Source organism: Vulpes lagopus, chromosome 3, assembly GCF_018345385.1.
Source record: "Vulpes lagopus strain Blue_001 chromosome 3, ASM1834538v1, whole genome shotgun sequence".
Lineage (NCBI taxonomy): Eukaryota > Metazoa > Chordata > Mammalia > Carnivora > Canidae > Vulpes > Vulpes lagopus.
Genome location: NC_054826.1, coordinates 63,040,663 through 63,060,998, shown reverse-complemented (window position 1 = coordinate 63,060,998; position 20,336 = coordinate 63,040,663). Strand labels below are relative to the sequence as shown.

At 54.1% G+C, this 20,336-nt stretch overlaps 3 protein-coding genes across 6 annotated transcripts in view; 1 reads left to right on the top strand and 2 right to left on the bottom strand.

Annotated features, from left to right (window-relative positions):
• Positions 1-402: 402 nt before the first annotated feature.
• LOC121488207 (dual specificity protein phosphatase 13) lies at positions 403-16,492 on the bottom strand. Of its 3 annotated transcripts, none has more exons than XM_041750600.1 (7): positions 16,355-16,492; positions 14,779-14,986; positions 12,304-12,483; positions 11,199-11,293; positions 7,304-7,477; positions 5,595-5,815; positions 403-4,930 (listed from the first exon to the last, which is right to left on the bottom strand). In XM_041750600.1, the coding sequence occupies exons 2-7, from the start codon at positions 14,863-14,865 to the stop codon at positions 4,728-4,730; spliced, it is 960 nt and encodes a 319-aa protein (XP_041606534.1). In that variant the 5' UTR covers positions 14,866-14,986; positions 16,355-16,492; the 3' UTR covers positions 403-4,727. The 3 variants fall into 3 exon arrangements, with proteins under 3 accessions (XP_041606534.1, XP_041606536.1, XP_041606535.1); XM_041750602.1 differs by having other exon boundaries at positions 12,403-12,483; XM_041750601.1 differs by having other exon boundaries at positions 14,779-14,959; positions 16,355-16,487.
• On the bottom strand, positions 16,338-17,473 carry LOC121487010 (dual specificity protein phosphatase 13-like). The gene is made up of 2 exons (XM_041748489.1): positions 17,325-17,473; positions 16,338-16,572 (listed from the first exon to the last, which is right to left on the bottom strand). Exons 1-2 carry the CDS (start codon positions 17,471-17,473, stop codon positions 16,338-16,340), a joined length of 384 nt encoding a protein of 127 aa, XP_041604423.1.
• Positions 17,474-19,388: 1,915 nt separating this feature from the next.
• Positions 19,389-20,336, top strand: part of SAMD8 (sterile alpha motif domain containing 8) — a 50,353-nt gene continuing 49,405 nt past the window's right edge. The window contains exon 1 of one of the 2 annotated variants that reach the window (XM_041749218.1): positions 19,389-19,566. In XM_041749218.1, the coding sequence (XP_041605152.1) occupies positions 19,426-19,566 (141 nt within the window). In that variant the 5' untranslated portion in view covers positions 19,389-19,425. Of the gene's footprint in view, positions 19,600-20,336 lie in introns of both variants that reach the window. The other variant, XM_041749217.1, reaches the window with a different exon arrangement.

Below are 20,336 nucleotides of genomic sequence, written 5' to 3'. Positions count from 1 at the left end.
AACATTTTAAGAAGGGGCACCTGGGAGGCTCAGGCATTTGAGCGTCCAACTCTTGGTTTCTGCTCAGGTCATGATCTCAGAGTCGAAAGATAGAGTCCTGTGTCAGGCTCTTGCTCAGCAGGGAGTCCACTTGAAATTCTTTCTCTCCCTCTCTCTCTACCCCTCTGCCCTGTTCTCATGCACACTCTCTCTAAAAGAAATAAATACATCTTTTTAAGAAAAAGAATATTAAAAAATAGGCATAATAAGCACCTATATTCCCACAACTCATAACATTTTGCTATGTTTGATTTGTGTTTTTTTCTAAAGAAATAAAACTAGGGGGGAAATGATGTATCTAAAGCACTTAGCATAGCCCTTGGCATATACAAAGCAGCACTTAATTGTCAGCAAGTTTTTTTAACCCTTTATTTTGAAATAATTTTACATTTACAGAGTTATAAAGATAATAGAGACATTTCTTGTATACCCACCACCCTGCTTCCTCTAACATTAGTCTCTTACATAATCATGGTTTATTTATCAAAGAAATTAAAATTAGTGTCACATTATTGACTAACCCACAAACTTTTTTCAGATTGCGCCAGTTTTTCTACTTAACATCCTTCTTCTGTTCCAGAATCTAATCCAAAATGCTATGTTGCATTTAGGTCAGCTAATTTTTAATCATCTGTTCAACACTCAGAGCACAGCAACCTTTTAGTCCAAGATGGGGCTCTGTGCAGCAGACAATGTCGGGGGCCCACGTACTATGTCCTGTGATAATAATCACAGTCCTCATTTTGGGGAGCATTCCACATGTTGCACAAAGCCCCTCTTCTATTGCCCATGTAATCATTACATCAATCCTCTATGTTGAAAAAAAAATCCTCTATGTTGGGCTACCATTACTCTCATGTTACAGATGAGGAAACTGAGTTGTAGGGAGATTAACCGAGGTCACACACCTCAGGTAAAGGGCAGAGGTAAGATTTGAATCCAGGTAGTCTGGCTCCAAAGTCATGCTCTTAACACCATCCCCACTTCTTTCGTGAGACCACTCTAGAGAAGAAGGGGAGCACACACATCATCACAGACTTCCCAGGGCAAGCATGGCAGGCAGGAAGTCTTCCTGATGGGGATGCCAGTCTCAAGCTCAACCTCGGTTTCCTCAGATGCTCTGGGGGACCTTTGGCCAAAGCCTTCCTACCCTGTGCCTTCTCAGGGCTTCCCTCTCTCTTCTCCCTACAGCCCCAGATTCTGAGCCCGAACCTCAGAGCTCTGAGAAGGTGACCTACTGAAACTCAAGCCCCAGGGTGTGGCTCTGTCCTAGATTCTGGCACTGTAGCCCAGCTAGTGGAGACAGGCTGCCCACACACATAGGCCTGGATGTTGATTTAGAGATTGACTTCTGGAACCACTATTTTGGGTCCTGCTGACGATGCATGAGCAAGAAATAGCAACAAGGGCTGAGTTGTCAGGCAGAGGGGGTATCCATTGGAATTGGGGGTGGGCAGGCTGGTCTGCTTAGCAGGGACTAGCTTTGTCTGGGAAAAGCTAGTGCCACTAACTGAGGATGAATTGAGAACAGTTTTTCCCAGTGGCACTGGGAAAAGGTGCCACTAACCTGAGGATGAATTGAGAACAGTTTTCCATCCCCAGATGAGAGAGGGGCCCTGCCTGGTTAGGCACCGCAGCAGGAGCCCTTCTGCAATCCTCCAGCTAGGACATATGTTTACCCTTTGGAAGAGGCACAGAGAACACTGTAGGTAGCCAGCAACCAGCTGGGATTAGGACCAAGTGCTGGAGGGAGGAGACCAGGGAGCTGGCTAGGGAGCACCTGCCTTTTGAGGCCAGAGTCCAGAGATCCTACATCCCTGAGGTGACATTCCAGCCTCGTTTTATCTTCTCTGAACCTTGAGTTGTTCAATTATAAAACTGGGATGTTAATCCCGACATATTAGATAAGAAGGCATATGTTTGTGTAGTTTATGAATTCCAGGAGGAAGAATGAGGCTAAAACACACCCTGTGCTCAGCTCACTCAGATGGGCACCCCGATTGGAGCTACATCTGCTTGTGAGGAAGAGACATCTTTTCCTCAACCAAGCCCAGGAGTGATTAAGCCTGAAAGGCTGATTTGCTCCAATGGGGGTTCCTTTTTTTGATTCATGCAAAGGAAAAGCACTTGCCCTCTGAAAATAGACCAGATGGCAGAGAAGGGCAAGGACCCCTCTGCCCAGAAGGCAGAGCTGGCCCCAGAGAGCGTTGGTGGGGAGTGAGGAGGAAGCATCAAAGGTGGCCAAAGAAGAATGAGATGTGCTGGGAAGAGGGTGTCAGGGTGCCCACATGGTGAGCATGCAGGTGGAGCTAGGGAAAGAGGAAGCACCCTCCAGAGGCAGGCCACTCCCAGGGCCAGCTGGGATGCACTCCCCCGGAGTCCTCTGTAGAGAAGGCCTAGTGGCAGTGGTGCCAACCTGTAGTTGTGGTCCGTACAACCACAGAGCTCCACCTGAGGGCACGATCATAGCTAGAGTGTGGGAGCCATGGGGACCTTGAAACCATGGGAGGCCTGATCAGAGACAGCCAGTTGAAAGAGAATGATGAGGCACCAGCAAATTATGATTCAGAGTGATAGGTGACATCACTCTGTCAGGTAGATGGACATTTTGGTAGATGGACATTTTGGTAGCCTGAGGAGGAACACCTCTCTCAGGTTTGGAGGGTCCAGGAGGGCTTCCCAGAAGTAACAGCTAAACTGAGATTTCAGAGACACAGAGACAGAGAGACAGAGAGAGACTCTGGTAAAAATGAGTGAGGGCAGCGCATTCAGTTGGTACAATCAGAAGCATGTGCAAAGTACCAGAGGTAAGAGAATGTGGTGCATTCTGGAAACTGCAAGAGCATTTAGCATTTCTTAATTACACAGCGTGTGTGGGAACAGAATTACAAGAGATAAGGCTAGAGATACAAGCAGATTTTCAGATAATGAAGCATCTTTATACTTTCTCAAGGTGTTTGTCCTTAGGGGGTTGTAAGCAGAGAGTGACATGATTGGATTTCCATTTTAGTAAGATGTGCATGTGGAGACTGGATGGGCAAGGCTGGGAGCCCAGAGACCAACAGTGGGCTGCTCTTGATGATCCAGGATCCAGGGGAGAAGTGAGGGTGCCTCGAAGTTGGGTACTCACAACAAAGATGAAGCTAAGTGAGCAAATCAAGGGACTAATTGAGAAGTGGAAGCCCAAGGTGACAGCTGTCACTGACGTGAGTCACAGTGGCTGTCAGAGCTCTTCACTAAAATGAAGAAGTAGGGAGAACTCAGCCGGTGCGGCGGGACTGATGAAAAGTGCAGCTGAGTTGGAAATTCAAGTGCAGGAGTCAGATAGAGGTGGGCAGTGGGATTACAGAGGGTCAAAGCACAGGGGAGGGAACTGGCCGCCACGGGGTTCTAGGAGTCATCAGCCCAGAGATGTGAACTGAGGCTCCGGGGGCAAGGGGACCCCCCCCCCCCGGCAGGGTGGGGACTCTGCAGGGGAGAAGAGGCAGTGGCCAGAACCCTGAGAAACGTTGAGGTGTAAAGGGCTGGAAGAGGTAAGCACTACATAGGAGCAGCTGAGAAGCTGAAGGAAGGCCAGCCTGTTTCTGCATGTATGTATATATGTGGGTTGTTGTTTTTTTTTTAAGATTTTATCTGTCCATTTGACATAGAGAGAGAGAGCAAGCACAGTCAGGGGGAGGGACAGAGGGAAAGGAAGAAGCAGACTCCCCACTGAGCAGGGAGCCCAATGCAGGGCTCCATCCCAGGACCCTGGGATCATGACCTGAGCCGAAGGCAGACGCTCAGCACCCAGGTGCCCCCACGGGCAGCCCATTTACTTCTCATAATACTTTGTTCCAGGTGAGGGATCTAGGGGGCTTTTTGCAATTGCTTTCTTCGGGCACATATACGAAGAAATTCAGAACGAAATGTTTCATTCCATCATATAACCATCCTTTGCCTGGGATTTCTGGGCTGTCTCCTCCCCAGATCCCTATCCTCTTGGTTAATGCTTGTGTTTTCCAGCCGCCTCTCGTTTTAGTCAGTCCTTCTGGAAGAACAGCATAAATGAAAAGATTCAAGAGATGCTACTTGCACAGCAAGTTTTGACGATCGCTTTTTGCTAGGGTGGGCATGGAGAGGATGCTGATGCATTGAACATCGGTCTTGATTCAGATGACCTAGCTCTTGGATGATGGTATGAGGGAGGACAAGGCGAGAAGAAGGCCAGCTGATTCTCAGCACTTGTCCCCTCTCTCCTCCCTTTTGTACCAGAGACCGATACCGCTAATTGATCCTCACTTGCCCTGTGTCCTCACAGAGACTTGACATGGACTCGGACTCTTTCTGCAGGCTGCCGTCATGCTGACTCAGAGCTGGCAAGCCTTCTGGCCCCTCACGACTATTATGAGAGTAAGACACCACTCCACAAACCACCAGAAGATCTCCTGTCTTCATCATGATGAACCTTTTATTATAGAGACAGACTGAACTCTCTTTTGTATAAAGAATCTCTGGATTGGGTCAGGGAAATCCACCTGCTAAAGGTCACCACTCAGTTCTCCCTGCTTCTGCCTCAGCTAAGCCCCCACCTGCTATTTATACCTCAAGGTCACTGGAAACAGCAGAGGCTGCTGTCCCCAGGGCCGGGCTGGTTGGGTTGGGCCATGCGAGCCAGAGGGGGTCAGGGCTCCCGGCTCCTCACCAAGTCAGAGCCGCCCCGTCTCCCGCCCCAGTCGGTTGTCCAGAACCTGGAGCTGCCGGAGGAAGCCCGAGTTGGGGCAAATATCACGGTGGGCCTGCACTGTCTGGATGGCCTCCACCAGTGTCATGTTCTCGCAGATCATGAGGAAAGCCAGGACAACTGTAGCAGAGCGGCTCACCCCCATAGCACAGTGTACCAGCACACGGCCTGTGGGAAGACCCAGTCTAGTGTCAGCTACCTGCCCTCGCCCTGACCACCCCACTGGGAATTGGGGCTCCTCCTGGCCATCCTTCAGCCCACCTGTCACAGCACCCTGGAATACTGACACTGTTCTCATGGTCAGATGGGGCAGCTGAGACCCAGAGAGGCAAAGGGACTGGCTCAAGGCCACCCAGCAAATTAGTGGCCCAGCTAAGGTTAACAGTTGGGATTCCTTTCTCTGGGTTCAAGATGCTTCCTCTGGCATCCTCTGCGACTCTGCCAGGGTGGGAGGAGTACAGTATTTCTGGAGTCCCCTGGGCTTGTGGCACAGCATAGGGGGCATTCACCTGCCTCCTTTCCCCCCAGTCCTGCACCTTCCCCTGTCCCTGCAGCCCTCTGCCAAGGCCTCATCTTAGAAGGTCCTTACCTTCTGCCCCACACCACTTACTGAGGGATATGGTTACACAGACCACCACACCGGACCTTAGCTACGTCTGTGATTGCTGGTCCTTTGAAGGGGACGCTCACTAAATGGTAGTCGCTATTTGCTCTATGGGGTGGGAAGGTTGTTGAAGAGGATCGTAGCTCTGGACACCCGACCCACCAGTGCTACTGGAAAAGGTGTCCCAGATCCCACGTCCCCGCCCCAGTGCCTTCCCCAGCAGCTCACCTTGGGGAACACTGAGGGCAGTTCGGATGTATCGAGCAATGGGTAGAAAGTAGACACTGAGGTCAAAGAAGGGGTTGTCATCAGCCTCAATGCCATAGTACTCCAAGGGCATTCCACGGTAAAACTTGGCACCTGTGTCCACTTGAAACTTGCCTGCAGCCACATTCACAACATGGGTGATGCCCAGCTGGGTCAGCTTGCTCTTGTCCCGGGCTGTGTACCTGGAGGAAAGGCACGGGGAGCTGAGAGGTAGGGCAGGTCTCATGGGGTCACCTCTGGCTGGCCTGGAACTTATGGCTTTCCCTCCTTTGCCACTCCCCTCCAAGCGTGAGACTGGCAAGAATGAATAGGCCTCAGAGAAGAGGCTCCTCTAGTTGGAGTTCAAAACTCCTTTTCACTCAGACCACATGCATCAAAAGTCTTAAAAATATGCAAAACACATACATACTTTGCCTCAGCAAGTCTCCTTCTAGGAACTTAAAAAAAAAATTCAAAATGTGCCCACACACATTTATAAACCGGATCTAATGATATTCAAGATAGAATTGAAGGAAATTGGGAAGAAATTGGGAAAAAAAATCACTAAATATCTTATAATAGGAGACTGAGTATGGTATAGCTAAATGAAATACTATGCAACCCCTAAAACGTTTGCTGTTGCAGGTAAACAAGGAAAGGTGTCTGTGCTGTATTGAGAACCTATGAAAAATGCAGGATACAATACCGAACACGGTTTACAAATTTTTTCAAAAGATGTTATGGTTCCATTTTAAAAACTTAAAAAAAAAAAAGCTTTCTACATAAAGTAGATTATGAAATGGGACTAGAAGGTATCATTTTTGTTTAAAAAAATGTGAAAAGACATTTATGTGTGTATGCATTTTTTAAAAATCAACAAGGATTTTATTACTGGTTATCTGATGGGGGATAGCAAATTTGCCATACTGTTAACAAGATATTGGACCCTATTTTCTAAATATTAAGGAAAATTTCTAAAATTCACATAAAATTGATCCATATGTTTCAAATTTGAGGAAAACTTTTGGGAAAATGACTCACAATTCTACTTTTTAAATAATTGCACACCCTAGAGAAACTTGTGTGGCTGTTCCATGGACTAATTCCTAGGATCACTGTTCATCATAGCCAAAAAGTGAAAACAACTCAGATGTCCATAATCAATGGAATGGATAAACTATGGTATATTTATACAAATGAATAGTATACAGCAGTGAAAAATGAGTGAGCTGCAGCTGCATAGAACATGGATGAATCTGAGCAAATTATTGAGCACAATATTGACTAAATGATTTAGACACAAAATGCACACAATATGATTGCATTCATGTAACTTCAAAAGACAGGCAAAACTAACTACATTGTTAGGTACACAGATGTTAAAATTATAAAGAAAAGCAAGGAGATGATTATTTCAACACTTAGTAGTTCTCTACAGGGAAAGGGGTTATGTTGAGAAGGATCCAGTTACTTCTGGGGCATAAGTAATGTCCTGTCTCTTGACCTGGATGGTGAAACTGCTCATATGTGCTGTGTCTGCTTGTCTCATGTGTGTTCTCCTTCCACAGTTAAAACTAATCATAATATACAAGGATAGGAATGTGTGGAAAGAGATGGTGGACAGCCTCTGGAGGACTCCGGGAGAAGCTCCCCTTCTGTTCCCTCCACCTCTCAATGTCGGTGGTACTTACGCATCTCCTAGGAAGAGGTTGGGCCAGACTTCATTGACGTGGCTCAGCATGGGAGCCCGACGGACCCACAGCAAGCGCTGGAGGTAGGCCAGCGTGGGCGGCTGGTACTGGGGTACCCGGGCTGCCCCATGGATCTTGGGCCTCCGGAGGTCCTGCTTCTGCAGCGAGTCCATCCTGAAACAGAGTGGACACTGTGGTGGTTGGGGGCAGGATCCCTGCGGGTGGGTCCAGCTGCTGGGGAGGCCCAGGCATGGTGCAGCGCCCACGTGCCAGTGGGATGCTACAGGAAAGGCCGCAGCTATTTTGGATGAGGTTATTAACCAGCTCAGCTGGCGCTGAGGCCTAGATCCTTTTCCCGGGGGAACAGGGGAATCAATCCTTTGTCACTGCTGTGGAGCTGGGAAGTTCTCCCCTGCCCTTTCCAAGGGCCCCGATGTTGGGAGCTTTGGCCAAGGGGCCCTTGGAGTACTCTGTCTGTAGCAACTAGTCAGCACATAGCCCCCCTCTTGTCACTGGTGCTTGAGACTTTGTAGGGATGGGGACCTCAGATGGCTGAGGCCCTCAGAGTGCACTTAGGAAGGCCCCCGTGACCTGGCAGTTCATCTCAAGCTCCCTCCCCTGCTACTTCCAGGGCTGGTCCCCAGGTCCCTATGTCCTCCCAGTTTCAGATGCTTGATGCCCAGAGCCCATCTCAGGAATGAGGGGCCCTGAACCATGAAATGGCATTTGTTAGCATCTCCATATGAAGTAAGCTGATGCCTCTTAAGGGCCTGAGGCCTCCCTCGGGGCAGGTCCCTATTTCAGAGAGGAAGAAGCTAAAGGTCAAGTCAGATGTTTTAAGTGATGCCCAAAGCTGAATGGCTCATAGGGAGCAAGGCTGGGCTTTCAATCCAGCTGTGCTCCTTCGGTTCTCCCTCTAAGCCTTCCAGTTACCACCTCTGGGGACTCCAGAGAGTGGTCACTGGTCCATCTTGTCTCTACAGGGGAGCCTGGGATTGCTAACACACATCTACCTCTAGGCCCTGGGATTTGCCTCCTTACCCCCATGATTCAGGCCAGTGCTGCAGGTCAGACCTCACCCAGGTGGGGTGGGTTGTGTCAGGAGACAGCTGTCTGAGAGTATTCGGGACCCTGCAGAGCTGGGATGTCAGTGGCACCAGAACCTGCGTCTGGTGCTGGGCTGGGAAGGAGTTCCTCTCTTGGCTCATTGTCCCTGGCCCCCTCAACCAGTAACTAGGGAAGGTACAAACTGGAAAAAACATCTTTTCTCTTTGGTATGCAGTGGCAGGACCAGGAAGAGAAATGGGCACCCAGGAGGCCACCGGCTTGGCCAAGCTCACCCAGTGGGCAGCCGGCGGGCAGGGTGGAAGTGAAGGCCCGGCTTTCCCCTTCATCCCCCACTGTGACCTGTCAAGGCAGGCTGAGTGGCCTGCCACCTACCTAGGGCATGACCTGGGGCTGGGAATGGGGGAGTGGGTACTGGGACAGGACTCAGCACATGAGCGGAACCTGCCCTGGCCAGGTTCCGCCCAGAACACAAACGCTGTGAAGTGGCTAGAATTCCAGGTCTTCTCCTTGGAGCTGGTGGGGGTGGGGTGTGAGAGCCACCCTGGCCGCTGTGGACTCAAGGGCAGTCCTTCCAAACCCCCAGGCCATCTCGGCTTGGCATCTCTTTGGGATGAAAGACTCTTGGCCCTGGAACTCCCCGTGGACACGGGAGGCTACTTGAAGTGGTGGAAAGAGAACTTCAGAGGAAGGGAGGGAGGCAGGGCGGACAGCGTGGCCCTAACTCATTCTGTGGCTTCCAGCAAGTCTTTGCTCCTGGTGGGTGGGGGGGTGGGGGGGGTCTGACCTGAGAATGAGAGCAGTGGCTGGATTTGTGGTAACTACAGGGTAGGGGGCAGCCCCGGTGGCACAGCGGTTTAGCGCCGCCTGCAGCCCAGGGCGTGATCTGGAGACCCAGGATCGAGTCCCACGTCAGGCTCCCTGCATGGAGCCTGCTTCTCCCTCTGCCTGTGTCTCTGCCTCTCTCTCTCTCTCTCTCTCTCTCTCTCTCTCTCTGCATCTCTATGAATAAATAAATAAAATCTTAAAAAAAAAAAAAAACTACAGGGTAGGGAGCAGCGTAGTGTGTCGGGGTGAGGAAAGCCCCAGGCTTGTCCAACAGCCACGCTGGTCTGGAGCCAAAAGCTGGAGCTGAGTGAGCGCAGGTGGTGGAAATGGAGCCCCGGGAAGCCAGGCAGGCCCACCCGGCCTCTGAGCTTGGCGTGGGGTACGGCCGCCACCCTGTGGCCCGTGGGCACATTGCAGCCCAGCTGTGCCGGGGCTGGGGAGCCAGGGTCTGGCTGGGACAGAGCTGGTCCCAACCAGCTCCCGGGAAGAGGAGGAAACCGCCCTGGGGGCAGGGGGCAGGGCTGCTAGGCCACAGTTTCAACCTCGGAGGGGCCTCAGGTCCACGTCTGGAGAACAGGGCGTTTTCCTTGGACTTAGGGGCACTGCTTGTCTGGTCCCACCTAGAGCCTCACACCTGATGTTCGCAGAGGTACCCCCACACCTGTCTGCTCTAGCCCTTGTGGGGGAGCAGCCCCCTGCCCAAGGCCGCCTCCTTCAAGCTCCGATGCACCCTGGTTTCGGCGGCCTGACTCCTCCCCCCGCATCTCCTGGGCCACCAGAGTGAAGCGTGGGCCTGACATTTGTTGGGCAGGGCCTGGCTCCTCAGTCGCTCTGGCCCTCATGCTGCTGCCTTCCTACGTCTCCCCGAAGCCCAACAGCTGCTTCCGTAGGCCGTAGGCCGCAGCGGTTCTGCTGTCGCGCTGCTGCTGTTTACAAGTTTGGGCACTTGTTCTGCGTCCCTCGTCCTCTCCACGTGGCTCTCCGCAGCCTCTCCCAGGAGCTCAGGCTCCTCCACGACCCTCCACACATCGCCCGCAGGCCTGCGGCCTCAGGCCAGGGCCCGGGCTCCTCCGGGCAAGGGGGCAGCTGCTGTCCTCTCCTGAGCTGAAGCTCCAGAGGTTCCCCCTGGCCTTCCCTCCTACCCAGTCTCTCTGCTTCCCCCTCCTCCTCCCCAGCAGCCCTGAAGGGACAGTGGCCACAGGACCTTTGAGGCCAGAGATCTCGGGACAGGACGAGTGAGGGGCCTGGGGAACTTGGGGCAGGGGCAGGTGGGCAGCCCCTGACGAGCTGCCGGTGGGGCTCCGCCGCCCTCAGCATGCAGGCCTTGGAGGAGGATGGGCCTGGGCAGAGTTCTCCGGGCTGGTATTTGTGTGGACTCCTCTGAGCCACTTTCTTCATGGCACTGCTGTGAGAATTTCAGGAGAAACTAAACATAAGGCATGTTCCACAGGGTCTGTCTTAGGGTAGATGCCCCCAAAATGGCACATCTTACTATTATTACCATTACTATTACTGTTACTCATATCCTTCCAAGCCTCAGCCATATCCTGTGGAGGGGAACCGCCCCACAGGACAGTGACGCTTAGTCGCTATCTCTCTGTTTCTTGAGGGTTCTTTCTCTGTCCAGCAATAATAATTATTATATTCTCCACTTACTAAGGATGTACTATGTACCAGACAGAGCCAAATGCCTACATTTTCTCCCTGGATCCTCACAGTACCCTTAATGAAGCAGATAATATATTATCATCCCCATTTCACAGATGAGGAAACTGAGGCCCAGAGGGATTAAACAATATTTCAGGGTCACACAGCCAATAAGCCTGGGACCCAGGATTCAAGACCACATCTTTCTGACTCGACTGTCTCTAACCCAGTCTGTCATCCAATCTAACCCAATCCCTCCACACCACACAGAGGCCCAGGCGCCCTGGCCCTCATGACCCAGCATGCTCTGTGGCCACCCCCACCCCCCCCCCCCGAAACAGGGGCATGCACCCACCTGTGGGGGTATATGGCCCAGGCTGTGGTCTTCTCTGACAGGCACTTTGTACTGCCGGCTTCCAGCTCCCGGTCTCTGCACACTTGATGCTGTTTCTATTTTTTGATTTGAGTTTAATTATAAAACATGATGTGCTGCTCCCCTCTTCTGGCCTCCCTCTGACACTCCCAACTCACCCACTGGTCCCTGGCATGGTCAGTGCCAAGCCCAGCCAGGCACCTGGCCTTGCTGGGAGGGGAGGCAGCCCGCAGGGGTCTGCTTGTGGTCTGTGCATATGTTGATTGTGGGGCAGGGAGGAGGAGGATCCCATAAGCCATTTTAAAAGCTCCCTTGGCCTTCAAGAGTGGTGCAAAGCATGGGCCAGAGGCTAGAGCTGGAAGGATCATCCATGGAGGAGGACAGAGAAGAGACTAGCCAAAGCCACACACAAACTGGCAGCAATGCCAACATCGGCGCCCAGGTCCAGGGGAGCTTAGTTGAGAGCTGAGAATTATAGGACTAGGATTCAGATCTAGAAGACTCAGGCTGAGGACAGTGTGGGTACGCTGACAAAGGTATAGGTACGGTTCAGAGCAGGCCTTTAGACCTGCCCTGGCTCCAGTCAGAGCTGCGTGTCCAGAAGCCACTGGCCCTCTGCCAGGCTCCTCCCTCCCCCAGAAGGCATTCCTAGCCCAGACATCCCTGTCCCTTGAGGCCAGCAAGACCTCTTTTAGGCACCTCCCAAGACCGCTGTGGTCAGTTAGGGACCTTGGACTTGGGGCTGTTAAGAACCCCTCTTGCTCTCCAGAGACCCTCCTCATGCACTCATGTACTTCGGTGCTCTTCCTCACTCACACTCCCAGAGGACTGACACACACAGGCATATGCACACCTGCAGCCATACCTACACGGGGTCTGAAGACTGAGCTCCTGGGAGCCAGGGCTCAGCCCCTGCTGGGGCTCCCTGAGCCCTGGGGAGAGCCCTGGGTGGAGGCAGCTGTGGCCAAGGTCTATCATGGACACTTAGAATCCCCTCCTGTGCTCCTCCCATCCTCACACCTCGGGGTCCTCGGAGTCCCTGGCTGAGGGGCTTTAGGGACTGGCCGAGAAGGCAACCTGTTCCCACCTGTGGGAACCGAAGACAGTAGCCGGCAGGGAGTGCAGGCAGCAGGAGGAAGCAGACGGAGTAGCAGGCTCTAGAGCGAACCGCACACTGGGTTCTTACCATCTTCTTGGTGTCCACCGGGGCCAGAGCTTCCAGCAGCACCAGCAGGGCCAGTGCCGTGGTGGGGAGGAAGGACCAGCTCTGGGGGAGAGATGAGCTCCCTGTTACAGGCTGGCAAACTGAGGCCCAGGTCAGCTGGGACTTGTCAGGGCAGGGGCAAGAACTGCCACCTGAACCTGCCTCTGCCTTGAACCCTCTGGGGAAGTTCAATTGGGTATGGGTGCTGAGAGGTAAGGCAGGTTTGGGGCCCAGGGCTCATGGAAAGAATTGGCCTCTGCCCACGGCCCTCTCATCCTTCAGAGTCCCCAGGGCTGCTATGTATGGCCCCATGGGCGGCACACTGCATAACTCCTGGGGGCTCCGGTCGCATAGGCTGCTTGGTGGATGGCACCTCCAGGAATTGTGCAATGCTGTAAGCCCGACAGATTTCTCCCAAGCCAGCTGCCTGATGAGAAAGATGCTGAGGCCGGAGGTCAGGGTATTTAAGCGCTCCAGGCCAAGGAAGTGGGGCAACTGGGCATCATCAGAGATCTGCTGTTCTACTTGGTTCCTAAAACCTGTTTAGAGGAGAGAGCAGGACGGGACCATGCCACTCCTGTCTCCCTCTCGGCTCCCCATACCCGAAGAGCTCCCCACAAGTTTTCCACCCAGCCCAGCCCTCGGCCTAATCCCCAACCCAGCTATAACCCTGATTTTCTTCCAGTGCACTCACCCCTGAACTCTAAGCCCAGCTCTCCTTCTTGCCCTAATCCCCATCCCCAAGGCGCTCACCCTCCAGAGAGCATCAGGAAGGGGTCCGAGTTACTAAAGTGCTCCCCCTTGGTGGCCTGGCCAGGGATTCAGGGACAAAACCAGCTTTTGGTGGGGGCTGGGCAGGGGGGAATTTAATCCACACCCTGGGAGGCTCCTGGCGGGAGACAGCTGCCACTTTCCCAACTCTCCAGTGAGCCTAGGCCAGTCACCCACCTCTGGCTTTCAGACCCTGGGAGCCGGTGGGTGGTGGGCACACCCCCTAGTCTCTGAGGATAGGTGTGGGAAGGAGGAGCATGGGTGGGAGCCGGAGGTGGGCTAGGGGCCATGGAAAGCAGCTCTGGGCTTACCCCCCCACACCCCCACACCCCACATCCCCCGGCTAATGGTCCTCAAGGGGGAGGTGAATGTGAGGAAGGCAGGCTGGTGGAGACAGGCAGGAAGAGACCCAGCCTGGGCGCGGTAGGAGAAGAGCAGTGGACACTGCAGCTCCCTCACGATGCTGGTACCTGCACAGCCACTTGACCACAGGAAGCAACACCCTGTCTCCTCCCAGCTAAGCTGGAGGAAAACACAGGGCTGTTGCCAAAGAAACTGAAGCAGCACTTGGTGGCCATTTGTGGTCTGGAAGCCCGAGAAGCAGGGTTTTTGCTGGGGGAGCCCAACTCCTCCTAGTAGGCAGCTGGGGACACTGGGGCCTCCAGCAGGAATGGGGAGGCCTCGGGGGGGAGGTATTAAGGATTTGTTCCTTAAGGGACAAATGCTCACAGAGCAGCAGGGCAGAGGTACATGGGAGCAGAAAGGAGCTGGATTGACTTCAGGAAGACCTCTATGTCCTCCAGGGATCTCCAGACCAGAGGGGGGCGGGGCGAGGTTAGGGAGGCTCGCCTTCTGCGCATCTCTGAGATGGGACTGACCCAGAGAGGGGGCGGCGGGGGTGGGGGGGTGGGGGGGTAGAGAGTGGGGGGCAGGGTCCAAGGCAGAGAATGGAATGGCGTGATGACAGGGCCGAGCTCCTGTGAGGAGGCTGTGGCTGGTAGCAGGAGCCCTCCCAATCTCCTTCCCCATCGTGAGAAGGGTGAGGCAGGGCTGACCTGAAAACAACCAAGCTGAGAGTGACAGCTCAAGCCACACTTTCCCTGCAGAGCTGCAGTTGGGGGTCTGGACCTGAGGGGAGGGTGTGCAGAGGCCTGGGAAGGTCAGACAGCCCACAGGTGTCAGAACTGACTGTGCTACTGCTTGGCAGGGTTCAGGTGAGCCCGCACAGGCTTCTGGCCAAGGAAGCAGGGCAGGGCCGTGTCACGACCAGGTAAGAAGGTCTCACCTCTTCCATTTTCTGCTTTCTACCCTTTAACTCCCTGGCCTTTCCATCCTTTGCGGGGGGGCTGAAGAATACGGATGGGCCCGGGAGAGGGGGTCCTTCTGGAAGGTTGCCTCAACCAGGCCCTGATGAGGCCTTGAGTTGGCCAGTGAGCCCAGCAGCTTGAGGAGGGAGCCAGGCCCCCTTTTCAATCCTCACTCCTGGCCACACAAAACCCTGACAACCCACCTCCAGACTAGTCCCGTTCCACATCCCCTGCCAGCCCTCATTGGCCTTCCCCTCCCCATGCCCTGCCCAGCCCTCACCTGGCCCCTCAGCTCCGGCCTGCACCCCGCAGCTGCTGGTCCAGCTGGCAGAGCTGGTGGAGGAAGCCTCGGTTGGGGAAGACCCATCGGTGTTGCCTCACGGTGATCACTGCCTGGCGCAGGGACAGCTGCTGGTGCAGCATGAGATAGGCCAGGACCAGTGTGGCAGACCGGCTCACCCCTACCACACAGTGCACCAGGACCTTGGCTGAGGAAGACATCCCGGTGAAAGACCCTTTCCCACCTGTTGGTACCCAGGGGTGGAGGTAGGGACCCAAGTGCCTTTCCCTACTCTGCCTTGGGTATAACTCTGAATCCTGGGCAAGCTGTTCAGCCTTTACCGGTCTCAGTTTCCTGATCTGTCAAATGGGTATACCAACACCTCTTTAACCTACTCTTAAGATAGGGTGCAAACTCCTCAATGTGGCTTACAAGACCCTCCATGGGCTGGCCCCTGCTGACCCTACAGCTTCATCTCAGGCTGCCTCACCCTGACCTTTAGCCCAAGGAACCCTGGGTCACTTTCAGTTCCTTAAAGCTTTCCTGGTCTCTGGCCTCCAGCCTTAGCACATGCTATTGCAACTACCTATAAAAAGTCTCCTGCTCTTGGTCTGACTAATGTCTATTACTCATCTTTCAGGTTTCAGCTAAGACATGGTTTCCTTGTACAGTCTTTCCTGACCACTCATGGTATCACTTGAATCACAGAGCAGCTAATTTTTTTTGCATATGGCCTAGTGAATACTGTTGTTAGAGGGTAGGCCCCTCATTTGCCAGGTCCTCTGGATTGAGCATTCTTGTCCTGCTCCCGTTCTCCTCTATCTTTTGAAATTTACCCATTCATATGAAGAGTACTCATAATTTTGACTGTCTTTCCACAAAACATATAGTGGAAAGCTCCATGAAAGCAGGGACCCTGCCTTGTCTGAGTGTGGATTCAGTATCTAGCCCAGCGCCTGGCACCGAAAAGGTAATAAACAGCTGGTAAATGAATGGATGATGAACAAATGAATGTCAAAGCACTCTGAATGTTAAAAAGTGCTGGGACGCATAGTCTTATCTTTCCTGTCACATAGGTGAGAAACTAAAGTCCAGAGAGGGACACTGGCTAACCCAGGGTCAGGACACAAGGGGCACGGCTCTCACCCATGATGAACGCAAAGCAGGGACTCTAGCTCCGCCAGGCTGCTTCGTTATACCCTTAGTAGTAGAAGTTTTTTGGTTTTGTTTTCCATTCGAAAATGCTTTGTGGGGGAACCAGATATCTAGTTACTAAATGGTAATTTCTCAAGGCTGAATCATGGAGAGAAAGAACTGTTTTTGCTGTTTGGGAGGCTTGGCTTCTTCCAGTCCCAGGACTGCTCCTAACTCATGACATGACTTTGTAGTCTAGGCCTCCACTTTCCTGTCTGTGAAGCAACAAGGTTGGATAAATCGCTGCTGAAGCACTGAATTTTTTAAAACCGGAAGGCTTTTTAAAAACTAGAGATGGGAGGGCACTGGTATTTGAGGGGAAACTGGGCATTGCCCCCCATGAGTGAGAAGGAGGGGATATGGGTTCAGACCCAAGTCCTACCCCCAGGTGTGCTGAGGGCACGGTGGATGAAGTCGGCTGCTGAGGAGAAGTAGGCACTGATGTCGAAATTGGGGAGGTCGTGGGCTGGTACCCCCAGGTAGCTCACGCTGCTGCCGTAGAAGTCAGGGCCGCCCTGACAGTAGAGTCCCCCATGGGCTGCGTTCAGCACGTGGGTAATGCCCAGCTTCCATAGCTCAAAGCGGTTATTTGCCGTGGCCCTAGGAAGGGGAGGAATAGGGCTGTGTGCTGGCTGAACCGTGGGGTCCAGGAAGGAGGTTTTTGTCTGGTCCTCTGCTTCAGAGGGACAGAGCCATAAAGGTCCACAGGGAGCCACAGGAACCCAGTAGGCCCCACCCTCAGAGCTTTCCTGTAGAAGAGTTGGTGGTAAAGGGAGTTATCTTTAGACCCTCTTTGCTTCCTGAGGCTATCTGCTCCTGCCTTGGCCAAGACAGGAAGGAAAGAATTGCTTCAGCCCTGGAATCCAGCTGCCCCTCCTTTCCTGCCTCATGCCTTCCCACCCACATCTGGCCTCTACTGGCCACGACCACATACCTGCTTCTAGTTTGCGAATGTTTAATGGTGACACCTTCCCTGATTCACCTTTCTCACCCACTCTGTGCCCAGAGGAGGGAGGCTGGGACCAGGGAGGGGAGCTCCCTGTCCATCCCATGTCATACCTGAGAGTACCATATCCCAGACTCGCCCTTTGTCCTGGATAAAGCCCAAGACGCCACGATCCTCTGGGTGCACCACCCATCCAGGGCTGGCAAAAGCCCTGCCTCCTGGTGATCACACCTGATCACTGCACTGTCCCCAGCACACCAGGGATCCTGCAGGAAGTCCCTGGCCCTGGGATGTGCAGAGCACAACTATTTCTCCCAGTCCCACCCTGTTCCCATCTCTGGAAAGAACCCAAGAACTGTCTCTCCTTGTCCCCTTCCCCACACCCCTTTGACCAGCTACCACTCACGCATCTCCTATGTAAAGATTGGGCCAGACTTCGTCCACGTGGCTGCAAGAAACCTTCCCTGCCCTCAGGAGCTCCTCCAGTTCCAGAACGCTGGGGCAAGGCGTGGCTTCGGCATCTCCCCTCAGCTCTGGGACTGAGGCTTCAGCCATGGGCCAGCCCACCCACTCCTCCGATTCTGCGGGTCACTCCTCTCTGCGTCTCCAGTGTCATTTCTCCTTCCCGGAGATTGGCAGGGACAGGTGGGGTAGAAGCAAGTGACTCAGCAGGTCACAGAGGCCTCCAGAAAGAATAGGACATTTTTCTCCCCAAGTCACCACCCAACCCCAAACTCCGTGACGACACAGAATTGGTCATATCTCTGCAAGTTGCTTTACCTTTCTACCTCAGTTTCTTCATTTGTAAAGTAAGGATAATTACACTGACCTCAAAGAATTATGAGGATTAAGTGAAACAAAGGATGTTCTGGGTCTAACATGATGGATGCCTAAGAAACGTTTGTTCAACTAATAGGCTTAGGGCCCTGTGTTAGGCTATTTAGTTTTTTTTTTTTTTTAATATGTTATTTATTTATTCATGAGAGACAGAGAGAGAGAGAGACAGAGAGAGATAGGCAAAGACAGAGGTAGAGGGAGAGGGAGAAGCAGGCTCCATGCAGGGAGCCCGACATGGGACTCAATCCCAGGTCTCCAGGATCACACCCTGAGGCAAAGGGAGATGTTCAACCATTGAGCCATTCAGACGTCCCTAGGCTATTGAGTTCTTAGGACTGAGCTACAATGGAGATCCAGGGTGGAGAGGGGGTGGATGATTCCAACAATGAATGATAAAAAACTCTGCAGCTCTGGATGAGCCACAAACTGGGTGGGAGCCGTGCCTCTGGATTCTGTGGCTGGGGCGGAGGAGTTTCCTGCATTGTAACGTTAGAGAAATATAGAGAGGAGGCAAGGAAGACCTCATCTCAAGGGTGCCCACGGAGTTTGTGGGGGACTGCTTGAATAGTGGTTCAATAATGAAAACAGCTGATTTCTCAAAAAAGAAGGCTGAAATGGGCCATTGTCTATTGAAGTGGGGAGAAGGGAAGTGAATGTTGCCCTAGACTTTCTGAAAAGCCAGAAAACTGTCGAGAGAAACATTTTTTTTGGGGGGGGGGTAGGGAGATTGCTCTGCTTCTAAGGCCTTTTGTCCCCACAACAGACACCGAGAAAGGTCTTTATCTGACCTGTCAGAGCCAGTTATCCGCACAGGAGGGAAGATGACTTGCCTACTCTCAGGTGACTTTGCAAAGGCCCTGATGGGATGCAAGGTGTACGAGCTGCAAAGGGAAGGCTCCCAGCTGCTCCTGGTCTGGAGTCCAGCTTGAGGGTAAAGGATACACCAGGGGATCCCGTGGGGAATGTATGGCCTCCTGTCTATCCTGGGACCTGTCTCCACCCCCATCAGAGCCAATGAAGCCTGCTCTGCACTTGATGGGGAAGCAGGTCAAGGAAGGCTTGGAGCCCAGGTCGCAGGTGGTTTTGGATTTGGTTTATGCCAATTCTAGGGCTGGTTGGGGACTTTCCAATAGTGGGAGTGAGAAAAGAGCACAGGTTCCTAAGTACGAATACGGAGTCTGGGACGTGTTAACTGCGGTACGTCTGGCAGGTGTCTCGGCCCTCCTGTGTTAGAATACCCTGCAGATGTGGCACAAGGATTAAGTGAGATAGATGTTCATACAGGATTTGAAGGAAGCACCGTCGGACGGTGGAGGAACAAGGAATGTAACAATGATCGTTGGATGCTGGCTCTTGCAGAGAGGCTGGCTCCCTCCAAAGGAACCGGGCACCTCCTCCCGCCCCCGACTCCCTACGCAGTCCTGCGGGCCTCCTCCGCCTGCACCCGCCCCCGGTGCGCTCGCTCTTGGGCTGTGGGCCCGGCGCATGCGCTCTCGCGCCGCCTCGCTGCGGCTTTCCTCGGCTCGCGGGTCTCGAATGCGGCGACCCTTCCGGTTTGGGCCCCGCCCCGCCCCGTAGGGCTCCGCCCCTCGGCCGCGCGGCCCCGCCTCCCGAAGCAGTTCCGGTTCGGCTTCGGGCGGCCGCGGGCGCGGCGGAGACCGGCCGAGGCGATGCCCGCGCGCAGCCGCCACCGCCCCCGCCTGCACTCCGGCTCGCCTCCCCGGGCTCCGCCTCCGCCGCTCCAGGCGCTGCACTCCGGCGAGGCCCGGAGGGCCCGGGACTCCGACGGCGGCTCGGACGCCGACTCGGAGGTGGGTCGGGGGAGCCCGGCTGGGACCGCGGAGGTGAGCGGAAGCCGCGCCCGAGGCGAGGGGGAGTTGGGGAGGCGCCCGCCGCCGGGGATGTGTCGGGAGGCAGCGGCGGAGCCGGGCTGCGGAGGGCGGGGACGGCTGAGGCCGCCTGGAGGGTCGGCCCCGGAACGGAGCCTGCGGGAAGCGGGGGCTGTGGGGCCGAGGGCCTGAGGGGGGCGAGGGCGGAGGGACAGGTGGCTCCGAAGCGGCGAGGGCTCGGAGGGTCGGGGGAGCCGAGGAGGGGGCGAGGCCGACCCCGGGGCCCCGCGGGAATGCGGGGCGGGAGGAAGGGATGCTCGGGGATTTGGGGGGGAGGGGGCGGAGCAGCCCGGACCGCGGCCGGCTCACGCGGTGGCTGGCGGACCCAGGGGTGGGGGTGGGGGGTGCCAAGCCGAGGAGGACTTGGGTGTGATTGGGGTCGTCCGACCTAAAAAATAGGGCCAGAAAAAAGAGAAATCGGGTCAGAAAAAAGAAAAAGGAGCCCTTGGGGAATCTAACGTCGGGCTTTGGCGTTTTCACAGGTGTCTGCGAAACCACCACCAGAGATCACGAGGGTAATAGGCTCGGATTATGGGGTCCTCTCCTTTGTGGACGGTGGATCCTTTTAAGAACCTGGGGTTGGTGTCGAGCACTGATTTGCTGAAACGCCTGGCGGGGCGTGGGGGGCGGTGCGGGGCGGGGGAGTAGTAAAAAGGAAGGGATGTTCGGGAAAGAGTGAAAGGACTGATTCT